Below are 13,796 nucleotides of genomic sequence, written 5' to 3' on the forward strand. Positions count from 1 at the left end.
AGAGATACCATTCTCTGAAGCTTGGATATCTGTGGAGATATACATTTTCCTAACATACAATGCAACACCTCCTCCCCTCTTGTTAATCCTGTTTTTAATAAATAAGTTGTAGCCTTCAAGGTTTGTATTCCAATCAAGTGTATCATCCCACCAAGTTTCAGTGATGCCTATGACATTATATCTCTCTTCCTGTATCAGCAGCTCCAATTCTCCTTGTTTGTTTCTCATGCTCTGTGCAAGTGTATAGGCACATTTTAGATTGTAGTCGGTTTCTCTTGCTCCTCTATTTTCATTCAGAGTTTGTTATTTTTGTTCTTTATTTCCACTGCTAATAGCAGAGTTCTCAAAAGAATTCATTAGCTGCATATTTTTTCCTGGCCATATATTTTCCATCCCGTATTGCTCTAGTTTACAGCTTTCCTGATGAGTGTAGCAAGGAGTCTACCAAATGTGGGTTTTACTGTTTTTGCAAGATGCAACCCATCTCTAGCAAGTAGTCCATCATACAGGTTATTCACTCCATGGTCAAGAAACCCAAAAAGTCACTTACGGCACCATCGACGTAGCCACTTGTTCACCTGTAGAATTCTGTTCAATCCCTTGGTCCATGTCCATCAACTGGGAGGATGGATGAGATGACGACCTGTGTTCCCAGTTCCTTCACTTTCCGGCCTAGGTCTTCAAAGTCTCTGCATATAGTTTCCAGGTCCTTTTTTGCTGTGTCATTTGTTTCTATGTGTATTAGTGGTCTCGGGTTGTTGTCTGTAGCACTGTAGAGTCTTGATACCCTAACAGACACATCTTTGATTTGGGCACCTGGAAGACAGCACATTTCTCATGAGGTAATGTTCAGTCAGCAGATAGCGGCTTCTGTTCGTCTCAGTAGGTAATCCCCCACGACCACCAATCTCCTTTTCTTCTTCATCACAGCACTTCTTTTTCAAAAGGTCAAAAGTCTTCAGTGTATACTATGAGATACAAAAAGGTGCCCAAATTTCAGGTCAGTTACCACATTCCGCCATATATTTACATCTTGTGGAATGGCGAATTACCATACAGCTGACACACTGCTGCAAAAAACAAGAATACAGATCGCAGTGATCTCAGCTGTTTATTCCTTTGGATGCTGCAATAGCAAATGTGATATTTAAGAGGTTCCTTAAAGGAAGAAAGCTCCTTTTGTTACCACAGAAAACCCACGATTGATATGCATTGCTATAGCAGCTGGGGGTCTAAAAAATACCAAAACTATAAGATTACCATATTATTTCACCAATATGATGAACAAATAATATATAGTATTATTCTTTTTACTTTGCAAAGGTATATACATTTTTGCCACAATAATCATATAGACCCACATAATAAAGGTAACAAGTAATTTATACATCAGAGTGAACACTATGAAAAAAATAGAAAACAGTTGCAGCAGTTGTGGGTCAAAAATAGCCTGTAGACAAAAGAATAGCTGAAGTTCAGATGTTTCAGCCACTCAGCAGTCTAAATTGGTAAATTGTACCCATAAAATATTTTTAAAAGTATTTTCTTAGAAAATTAGCATTTTCTATACAGATATAATTGTTGTAAAATATTCTGTAAAGCATGCAAGCAACATATTATTTGGTATGAAATTGCTTAAAAAATAACAATTATGATTTTCTTTAGTTCACATTCAGATGTTTAGTATTTGGTCAGTATTCTACCTCAGTATTTGTAAGGAAAAATCAGGAATGGATCAATCACAGGGAAAGTGTAATAGAAACACGCCGCCAATTGTGTATTTATCACCTACTCCTGGTTTTGGCTTACAAACACTGATGTAAAATACCGACCAAATACTGAATGTGTGAACGTGGCCTTATAATGGTTGTCCAGCACAGCTCAATTTTGCATTATAGGTGAGTGGAGCCAATAACATTACAACCTCACAATCATGCCGATACTCGTACACTATCAGCTGTTATCATGGTAATTAGAATACGACATGTGCATGATACCTGCCGATCGTACACTCATCTTGGTAGCTGTGCAGGGCCATAACATCATCTGCACCTCTCACCTCTGCAGCGAAAGTGATCAGTACTTGACAACAGGGCCGCCATCAGGGCATTACTGCCCTGACTGGCGTATGGGGCCCAGTCAGCAGAGGGGGCCCGCATCAGGCCCCTTCTCTTCTGCTGATCGGGCCCCAGTGGCAGGATATTGCCAGTGCGGGGTGCAGTGTGGTGTCTCGGAGGCAGGGTTCAGTTACTTACCGGGCCCGCATGGCAATAGATGAAGCCGCCCGCCAATCGGAGGCTGGCAGCTGACATCAACGCGCACGTCGCCGACGTCTGATGTCATGGTCATTCGCTAGCGAGTGCGTGCTTTCAGCCTTGAGGGAACATTGCTCGCCGCAGGAGCGTGGCAAGATAAGAGGAAAGGTTTTTTTTTTTATTGAAAGCAGCCAGCCGGCCGGATGGAGACAAGTGTCAATCCTGCCAGGAGCAGAATAGAGACGGGAATGAATGGAGACAGGGGCATGATTGGAGACATGGGGCGCATGACTGGAGACACAGGGAGCAGAATGGAGACACAGGGGGCAGGATTGGAGTCACGAGGCAGAATGGAGACATGGGGCAGGATGAAAGATATGGGGGCATGATTGGAGACACAGGGGGCAGGATGAAAGATATGTAGGGCATGATTGGAGACACAGGGTCAGAATGGAGACACAGAGTGTAGGATTGGAGACATGGGGGCAGGATGAACTACAGTATATGGGGGCATGATTGTAGACATGGGGGCAAGGTTGGAGACACAGGGGGCAGGATTGGAGACATGGGGCAGACTGGAAGATATGGGGGCAGGAGTGAGACATGGTGGCAGGATGAAAAATATGGGGGCAGGATTGGAGACATGGTGGCAGAATTGGAGACACAGGGCAGGATTGGAGACACAGGGGGCAGGATGGGATACTTGGTGGCAGGATTAGAGACATGGAACAGGATTGGAGACACAGGGAGCATGATTAGAGACACAGGGGGCATGGTTGGAGACACAGGTGGCAGGATTGGAGACACGGGGCAGACTTAAAGATATGGAGGCAGGATTGGAGACATGGTGGCAGGATGAAAGATATGGGGGCAGGAGTGAAACATGGTGGCAGGATGAAAAATATGGGGGCAGGATTGGAGACATGGTTGCAGGATTGGAGACACGGGGAAGGATTGGAGACACAGGGGGCAGGATGGGATACATTGTGGCAGGATTAGGGACATGGGGCAGGATTGGAGACATGGTGGCAAGATGAAAGATATGGGATAGGATTGGAGACATAGGGGGCATGATTGGAGACATGGTGCGGGATGGACACAGATGGGGCAGGAATATGGGTCAGGATGGAGACAGATGGGGCAGGATGGAGACAGATGGGGCAGGTTCATGGGACAAGATCATGGGACATATGGGGCAGGATCATGGGACAGACAGGGCAGGATCATGGGACAGATGGGGCAGGATGGGGAGATTATATGGGGCAGAATGGATACTCATAAGGGCAGGATGGGGGATATTATTACCATAGGGGCTAAATAAGGGATATTATTACTGCAGTGATGTATTTTCTTTTTTGAGAATACTGTTTTAAATGAGGGGGAGGTCCTGTTACTGTGCAGAGTGAAACTATGTTATCTTTCTTTCTTCATTTGGTGTAGTGTAGAAGTTGGGAAAAAAATAAGTAATGTGTTCTGCAAGCTGTGCTCTAGATAACTGTGTTATTTCCTGCAGAGATGAGCCTTGGCTGGAAGAAATGATGTCAATCTGTGCTGGATTAAGATGAAAGACTTCACCTAGAGGCGTCACTGTTAAGTCAGTATGTTACCTATACACTAACACTATACACTGTATACTATATATGGTGGTCCTGTGTACAATGTCACCAGTGATCACTGTATTACCTTTACATTATACACTATATACAGAGCTCCTGTGTACAATGTCACCAGTGATCACTGTATTACCTTTACACTTACACTGCATACTAAGTACAGAACTCCTGTATATAATGGCACATATGTGTTGTGAATTCTGGTCTTGGGTTCCCTCCAGTGGTTGTTGGTGGGAATGCTGTTGTCTCTGACTCGCAGTCCTGGCCAGGTGTATCGGATAATTACAATTCTGACTGGGATATTTAGGTGTGCTGAATCCTTTAGCCCTTGCCAGTTGTCAATGTTTCTTTGGAAGTGTTGGATCTCTGCCTGGCCTCTCCTGCTTATCTGCCAGTTCAGCAAAGATAAGTGTCTGTTTCTTTTCCTGTGGCACACATGCAGTGTGCTTATTTTCAGTACTGTTCGTTTGTTTTTCTTTTGTCCAGATTAGACTGTGTCTGTGTTTTCTCAGTCTGGTTGGTTTCACTGGAGTTGCAGATATACGCTCCTACATCTTTAGTTGGATGTAGGAAGTTTTTTGTATATTCTGCTGTGGATTTTTTGAAGGGTTTTAATACTGACCGCACAGAACTCTGTCCTATTCTGTCCTATCTAGCTAGAGTGGCCTCCTGTGCTAAATCCTGTTTTTTCTGCCTGTGTATGTTTTTTCCTCTCCGACTCACCGCCAATATTTGTGGGGGGCTCTCTATCCTTTGGGGATTTTCTCTGAGGCAAGATAGTATTCCGATTTCCATCTTTAGGGGTATTTAGTCCTCCGGCTGTGACGAGGTGTCTAGGTGTGTTAGGTACACTCCACGGCTACTTCTAGTTGCGGTGTTAAGTTCAGGGTTGCGGTCAGTATAGTGGCCACTTTCTCCAGTGAAAGTTCTCATGCAGCTCCAAGGTCACCGGATAATAACACATATGGTGATATTAGTATTGTGGGGTTTTTTATTACTGATCAGTATTGTAGTATTCAGTGACAAAATGGGGGTAATATGTTGTCCAGCCATGGTGCGATGGTATTTGTTCCTTGTATGTGGTATTATTGGTCACCATGTGGTGGTAATATGTGGTCTAGTCATGGTTTTGCGGTATTTGTCCCTTGCATATGATATTATCCGGTCACTGTTTTTGTTCTTTGTATGTGGTATTATAGGTCAGTATGTGGTGGTAATATGGTGTCTGGTCATGGTATGATGGGATTTGTCCCTTGTGTGTGATATTATTGATCATTTAAAACATTTTAAAAAATACCTAATTTGTATTGCATATTTTAACAAATGTTTAATAGGTTAGAGTAGAGCCCGGCCAAAAGAGTCTACCATGTCATGGTGGCGGCTTTAAAAAATCTTTTGGCCAAAACAAATGCTGCTGGTTATATGTGTGATGGGAACTGTTAATGTGTGATTGGTGAGAAGTGGAGTTTTTCCAAGAGAGAGCAGTGGGGCTGTGGACAGTTCAAGGGGTGGAGACAGGGCTGGGAAGGAGCCTGGGCGGAGTCTCAAGGGGGCCCTGAAAATTTTGCCAGTATGGGGCTCTAAAATTCCTAGTGGCAGCCCTGCTCGACAATCCCATAGAGGTTGAACAAATTGATTGTAAATGAGAAGAGGGCACGCTCTCCATCTGGAGAAATAAAGGTTCAATCTCCAGAGTAGACAATGCTTCATTTCCATAAGAACAATTCATCTGTGGAATTGTGTTCACAGTGGGAACTGTTGATGGTTTCAAAAAGGACTGAATTTTTAGTAGTGAACAAAATAAATGCTTAAGTAAATGTGTCATATTTAGTGTTGAGCGATACCTTCCGATATTTGAAAGTATCGGTATCGGATTGTATCGGCCGATATCTGAAAAATATCGGATATCGCCGATACCGATACCCGATACCAATACAAGTCAATGGGACACAAATATCAGAATGTATCCTGAAATGGTTCCCAGGGTCTGAAGGAGAGGAAACTCTCCTTCAGGCCCTGGGATCCATACTAATGTAAAAAATGAAGAATAAAAATAAAAAATATGGATATACTCACCCCTCCGGCGGACCCTGGACCTTAGCGGTGTAACCGGCAGCCTCCGTTCCTAAGAATGAGCGGGTGAAGGACCTTCGATGATGTCGCAGCTTGTGATTGGTCGCGTGACCGCTCATGTGACCGCTCACGCGAACAATCACAAGCAGCGACGTCATCGCAGGTCCTTCACTCGCTCATTCTTAGGAACGGAGACTGCTGGTTGCAGCGGTTACAACCAGGGCGCGTCCGAGGGTGAGTATATTCATATTTTTTATTTTTATTCTTTATTTTACACATAAGTGTTCATCCCGATCCCGATTCCCGATATCGCAAAAATATCGGAACTCGGGATCGGAATTCCGATACCGCAAATATCGGACGATACCCGATACTTGCGGTATCGGAATGCTCAACACTAGTCATATTGCTTTCTGAAAGTTTGGCCCAGTAGATCAACAACTGGGATCAAGAGGGAAAGCTTAGTCTTTTAGAGCAGACTGAAAATTGTCTGTTTTCAATCGTAATAACTATGTATGCTTTAGTTTTGATGCGTGTTCTGATGTCACGAGGTAATGACTTTATGATGTACATCGCCTCTCATGACCACATTGGTCAATGCACGCAACAATATCAGAACTCATATCGAGGTGTAGCTGGCACCAGAAGTTCAGGAGAAAAGGGAAGTAGAAAGTCAGCGGACGAGTGTTGGGTAGCTGCAACTTCGGGGACAGAGACATTTCTCAGACAATTTTGAGCAGATCTGCAGAGTTCAAATTTTGGCAGATTTGCTAATCTGTAATCTGTAACACTGGTGTATACAGGTGTACTGGTGTATGATAATGATAATGAGCATTGGCAATATCATAAACATGCTTAGATTGCATTAGTTAAAAAACATTACTACCATACATATATATTTTAACCCCTTCACCCCCGGAGCTTTTTCCGTTTTTTCGTTTTCGTTTTTCGCTCCCCTCCTTCCCAGAGCCATAACTTTTTTTATTTTTCCATCAAAATGGCCATGTGAGGGCTTATTTTTTGCGGGACGAGTTGTACTTTTGAACAACATCATTGGTTTTACCGTGCCGTGTAACAGAAAACGGGAAAAAAATTCCAAGTGTGATGAAATTGCAAAAAAAGTGCAATATCACACTTGTTTTTTGTTTGGCTTTTTTGCTAGGTTCACCAAATGCTAAAACTGACCTGCCATTATGATTCTCCAGGTCATTACGAGTTCATAGACACCTAACATGTCTAGGTTATTTTTTTATCTAAGTGGTGAAAAAAAATGCAAAAATTTGCTAAAAAAAAAATAAAAAAAATTGTGTGATTTCTGATACCCGTAGCGTCTCCAATTTTCGTGATCTGGGGTCAGGTGAGGGCTTATTTTTTGTGGGCAGAGCTGACATTTTGGTGCAGATACATTTTTTTGATCGCCCGTTATTGCATTTTAATGCAATGTTGCGGCGACCAAAAAAACATAATTTTGGCGTTTTGATTTTTTTTTCGCTACGCCATTTAGCGATCAGGTTAATCCTTTGTTTTTATTGATAGATCGGATGATTCTGAACGCGGCGATACCAAGTATGTGTATTTTTGATTTTTTTTATTGTTTTATTTTGATTGGGGCGAAAGGGGGGTGATTTGAACTTTTATATATTTTTTATTTTTTTTATATTTTTAAACACTTTTTTTTTAATTTTGGCATGCTTCAATAGCCTCCATAGGAGGCTAGAAGCATGCACTACACGATCGGCTCTGCTACATAGAGGTGAAGTACAGATCACCTCTATGTAGCAGAAAGGCAGGTGTACTTTGAACGCCGACCACAGGGTGGCGATCAAAGCAAACGGCCATCAACAACCATAGAGGTCTCAAGGAGACCTCTGGTTGTTATGGAAATGCACCGCTGACCCGGGATCAGCGGTGACGGGGTCAGCGGTGCGAGCACTTCCGGCCGCAAGGCCGGGAGCGCTAGTTAAATGCCGCTGTCAGCGCATGATGGCGGCATTTAACTAGTTAATGGGCTCGAGCAGATCGCAATTCCGCTCGCGCTCATTGCGCACACATGTCAGCTGTACAAAACAGCTGACATGTCGCGGCTTTGAGGTGGGCTCACCGCCGGAGCCCACCTCAAAGTGGGGGATCTGCCAGCTGACGTACTATTCCGTCAGCTGGCAGAAAGGGGTTAATAGTGGTCATTATTGGTTGTAACACCAAATTTGCTGGTACTTCAATTGGCAAAGGATCAGTTTTTATAGATAAACTAAATTTAAAATGTAGAAAAGTAGCTATTCTTTTCTTCAATCAAGGGGAATAATGCTATGCCATTTGTCCCTATTTCCATGCACCTAATAGTGTATATACCTCATAATCCCTTCATCTACCTGCACTTCTGATAGAATTTATCACTCTAACTTCACACATGCTGTAGTAATGCTTTCAGTTTGAAAATGTTTCTGTATGTCACCTGCTTCCATTCAAACATGGTAATTTAACTTATTTAACAATATTAGTAATGGGTTAATAACACACACACACATTAGGAAAAAAGTATTTTAAAGGGAACCTGTCACCCCGTTTTTTGAGATTGAGATATAAATACTGTTAAATAGGGCCTGCGCTGTGTGTTCCTATAGTGTATGTAGTGTACCCCGATTCCCCATGTATGCTGAGAAATAACTTACCAAAGTCGCCGTTTTCGCCTGTCAATCAGGCTGGTCAGGTCGGGAGGGCGTGGTGACATCGCTGGTTCTTCCTCAGCTTTACGTTGGTGGCGTAGTGGCGTAGTGGTGAAGACACAGCGCGCGATCTGCGCTGTCATCCCTTTCGTCGGTGGGGGCGGCCATCTTCCTGGGGCCGCGCGTGCGCAGATCGAGTGCTCTGCTGCACGGGGCTTCAGGAAAATGGCCGCGGGATGCCGCGCGTGCGCATTAGAGATCGCGGCGGCCATTTTCCCAAAGCCGAGTTTGCATCTCGGCTTTGGGAAAATGGCCGCCGCGATCTCTAATGCGCACGCGCGGCATCCCGCGGCCATTTTCCTGAAGCCCCGTGCAGCAGAGCACTCGATCTGCGCACGCGCGGCCCCAGGAAGATGGCCGCCCCCACCGACGAAAGGGATGACAGCGCAGATCGCGCGCTGTGTCTTCACCACTACGCCACTACGCCACCAACGTAAAGCTGAGGAAGAACCAGCGATGTCACCACGCCCTCCCGACCTGACCAGCCTGATTGACAGGCGAAAACGGCGACTTTGGTAAGTTATTTCTCAGCATACATGGGGAATCGGGGTACACTACATACACTATAGGAACACACAGCGCAGGCCCTATTTAACAGTATTTATAGCTCAATCTCAAAAAACGGGGTGACAGGTTCCCTTTAATATTCTTCATTTAACCATACTTACCATACTTCAGCGCCTGCAAAAAACGTAAAATAATAAACCGTATACTACCTGTCTGCCGTAGTCCAATTAATAACGAGTGTCCCATGACGATCTCCCCTATAGAACAGTGACATCGGGTGATGTCTCTGCTCTATAGGACCTTCAGTGACACAGGACAATGGCTCCTGCAGTGCATCACTAAGAGGTTACTAGAGTTCAAAGTCTCACTTTATGGCAATTGCTGCGTGGGAAACTTTCTCACACAGCAATGCCAAAAGTTAGACTAGGGACTATTTTTTTTACAGCTGCACAGGAATACAATGCGGAAGGATACCTTCCTCCCGTCGTTGTGTTCCTGGGGCCCCTAGAGAGCGGTCCCATCAGCTGATGCTGCCATTCTCCACGGGAGATCGTCGTGGGACACTCGTGGATTTCTGTGGATCAGCGAGTATATTGGTTGTGTGTTATTTTAATCTTTTTTACAGGTGACACTGGCTTCAGGAATTAAAGTGACAAGTGATGGTGAGTATGTACTCTATGATGTATGTACTGTATGTCTATATGTATATATTGTATGTAATGTATGAATGTATTGTATGTAGTATGTAGTATGTATGTATGTAGTATGTATGTTGTATGTATGTAGTAGGTATGTATGCATGTTGTATGTATGTTGTATGTATGCAGTATGTTGTATGTATGTTGCATGTATGTATGTATGTATGTAGTATGTATGTATGTATGTTGTATGTATGTATGTAGTATGTATGTTGTATGTATGTAGTATGTAGTTTTTTTTTTTACATTCAACACATTAGCTGGATGATGGGACTACTCCTGTCCGTGATTGGCTAATGTGTCAATCACTGCCATTGTAGCCAGCCTTGTAGTCCCATCGGACAATGCCTGCACTCCTGCACAGACCCCCGAGAGGCCCGTACAGACCCCTGGCAGGCCGCACAGACCCAGAGAGGCCCGTACAGACCCCCTGCAGGCTGCACAGACCCCCGGCAGGCCGCACTGACCCCTGGCAGGCCACACAGACCCCCGGCACGCTGCAAAGACCCCCGGCAGGCTGCACAGACCCCCGGCCAGCCGCACAGACCCCCGGCAGGCCCACATAGACCCCCGGCAGGTCACGCACAGACGCACCGCCCACACTCCATTATAGTGTATCATTGCACTATAGAAGCTTCCGATTCCGGTATCCGATATCTTAAAAATATCGGAACTCAGTATCGAAAATCCGATACAGCGAATATCGGCCGATACCTGATATTTGCAGTACCTGAATGCTCAACACTATTCATGAATTATAAAAACATTAAGAGATCAAAGGCCAATCATTTTACCATTTGACACCATAGATTGGCTTATCCCAATTAGAAACCTTCCTTTATGGTCCGGAGTGGATAGTAAAGTTACTCTGTAAATGTTCATATAGTAGAGTTGGCACTTTTATGTATTACATTGCTGGCCTCCATTTGGATGGCTTCCATGTAATGCTACCTATTCACCGAGACATAGCTTCCCAGTAGCATTCTCAGCTGATCCCAAGGAATGACAAAGGCTGAGTGATTTTGCTCAAGCTTATGATTAAAAAAAAGGGTTGCCTTTGTGGGAATAACACTTTAAGTGGGTTGTGTGGGAAGTAAATAATTTTTTTCTTTGACTGAAAATAATAAAAAAATTGTGTATACATACATATACGTATTTTACCAACACTAAATAAACTCCGAACAGTCTCAATTTTCTACTGAAGCAATGAAGTCACTGGGATATGTGATATGTGAACACTGCAGCCAATCACTGGCATCACACCATCACTTCAGCAGGAAGTAAAGACCAGCAGGAGACTGAAAAGTGCTGGAATAGGAATGTCAGGACATCGATTAACTGAGTATTTGTTCATTAATTATTTTATAATTGATGTGATGTAAATACTTTTATGCCCAAAAAAGACAAAGTATTCTAGGAGTGACACATGTATTGGCTAACCTGCCTGAAAAAGACTCTGTGCTCTGAAAGCTGGCAAATATATATTATTTCTGGTTAGCAACTAAAAGTGTCACTCGCAGAATACTTTTGTCTTTTATGGGCATAAAAGTACTTACATCGATCTTTCTGGAAAATAATGGGGCCACGATTTAATTTTTCATTGTACATCATAATAATTATTTTTTTATCCCTTAGGCAAACCCTCTAAATAATATGGAGTAATTGATTTGCAGTAAATAGTCATTTTCAAACTGTAAATAAGTTAAAATGTAGTGTGAAATTCCAATTTTCAGATCAGAGGGTCTTGTCCAGTCTGAACATTCGCATGATCTATAATCCTGCACTAATTTATTTTACAGATTAAGGCAAAGTTTGTGCAAAAACGTAATAGTTTACCCCAAAACCCCTGAATCTGCATTGACTATTTTTGTCATGTTGCTATAGCGACGTTTATAAGAAAAATAACACTAAAAGGAGCCTATAAACCCCCGATTAATATTTATATCATTTGTATTAAACCCTGAGCAGATGCTTGGATTCAATCAAGTTAATAGACACTTTTTTTTAATTATTGTTAAATTCAGATTTAGCCCTTTGCTTTTTACTGTTAACTGCTCAATCTGTAATGTTTACATGCAACAAAAGTATCTGCAGATATAAACTACCTAATTTATAATTGATGTAAATGGGTATTATCGCGTCAATTAGGCAGCTGTGTCCTCCACCTTCTCAGTAAACACAAATGTGTTACAAACGGAGTGTGCTGCTCCATCGTGCATCGATGATACAACAAAAAATAAAAAAAATAAAAAAAAAACCTAAATAAATTACCTAGCAAAATCAGGCTGTCCAACTGTTCTCTGGTGATATGGATGTCATAGTTTGGTCCCTTCTTTTGACCTGTTGACTGCAGCAAATGGTCAATTTCGTCACGCACTGCTGCAAGTGCTTCTGGGTGCTTCACGAGGTAGTACAAGGCCCAGAATGTTGCCGGAATCGTGTTCCCCACAGAGGCCCAAAGGAAGGCGAAATGATGTGCTGAGAGAAAATAAGTGAAAAGGAAGATTAATAGCATTTATTACACTGATTAGATTTGCAGTGTGCTAATTAAAAGATGTTAGGACACAGACCCAGCCAAGGATCAGTGAATGCTAATGAGGACCAATAGGCTTCTGAAGTCTAATTTTCTGCTTAATGAGAATAGTTTAAAATGTAATGTCTGTGGGAGGGGGGGAGATGTAGTAAGGGGAGTATATGCAGCTCCGTTATAATCTTTCTCATTATCACTATTAAGTATCTTGCTTTACCACCTCAGCAAAAAAAAAAAATCAATTATTATATACGGTTGTTTGAGAGTAAAACATTTTATCATGAGCCAATTAACCCCTTCAAGACCCAGCCTATTTTGACCTTAAAGACCTTGCCGTTTTTTGCAATTCTGACCAGTGTCCCTTTATGAGGTAATAACTCAGGAACGCTTCAACGGATCCTAGCGGTTCTGAGATTGTTTTTTCGTGACATATTGGGCTTCATGTTAGTGGTAAATTTAGGTCAATAAATTCTGCATTTATTTGTGATAAACACGGAAATTTGGCGAAAATTTTGAAAATTTCGCAATTTTCACATTTTGAATTTTTATTCTGTTAAACCAGAGAGATATGTGACACAAAATAGTTAATAAATAACATTTCCCACATGTTTACTTTACATCAGCACAATTTTGGAAACAAAATTTTTTTTTGTTAGGAAGTTATAAGGGTTAAAATTCGACCAGCGATTTGTCATTTTTACAACGAAATTTACAAAACCATTTTTTTTAGGGACCACCTCACATTTGAAGTCAGTTTGAGGGGTCTATATGGCTGAAAATACCCAAAAGTGACACCATTCTAAAAACTGCACCCCTCAAGGTACTCAAAACCACATTCAAGAAGTTTATTAACCCTTCAGGTGCTTCACAGCAGCAGAAGCAACATGGAAGGAAAAAATGAACATTTAACTTTTTAGTCACAAAAATTATCTTTTAGCAACAATTTTTTTATTTTCCCAATGGTAAAAGGAGAAACTGAACCACGAAAGTTGTTGTCCAATTTGTCCTGAGTACGCTGATACCTCATATGTGGGGGTAAACCACTGTTTTGGCGCACGGCAGGGCTTGGAAGGGAAGGAGCGCCATTTGACTTTTTGAATCAAAAATTGGCTCCACTCTTTAGCGGACACCATGTCACGTTTGGAGAGCCCCCGTGTGCCTAAAAATTGGAGCTCCCCCACAAGTGACCCCATTTTGGAAACTAGACGCCCCAAGGAACTTATCTAGATGCATAGTGAGCACTTTGAACCCCCAGGTGCTTCACAAATTGATCCGTAAAAATGAAAAAGTACTTTTTTTTCACAAAAAAATTCTTTTAGCCTCAATTTTTTCATTTTCACATGGGCAACAGGATAAAATGGATCCTAAAATGTGTTGGGCAATTTCTCCTGAGTACA

At 42.5% G+C, this 13,796-nt stretch overlaps 1 protein-coding gene across 1 annotated transcript in view; it reads right to left on the reverse strand.

The window, feature by feature from the left end:
- Window positions 1-13,796, reverse strand: part of CYP7B1 (cytochrome P450 family 7 subfamily B member 1) — a 297,965-nt gene that overhangs the window by 75,757 nt on the left and 208,412 nt on the right. The window contains exon 4 of the mRNA XM_069731410.1: window positions 12,141-12,347. Within this exon, the coding sequence (XP_069587511.1) occupies window positions 12,141-12,347 (207 nt within the window). The remainder of the gene's footprint in view (window positions 1-12,140; window positions 12,348-13,796) is intronic.

This window comes from Ranitomeya imitator, chromosome 6 (assembly GCF_032444005.1).
Source record: "Ranitomeya imitator isolate aRanImi1 chromosome 6, aRanImi1.pri, whole genome shotgun sequence".
Classification (NCBI taxonomy): Eukaryota; Metazoa; Chordata; class Amphibia; order Anura; family Dendrobatidae; genus Ranitomeya; species Ranitomeya imitator.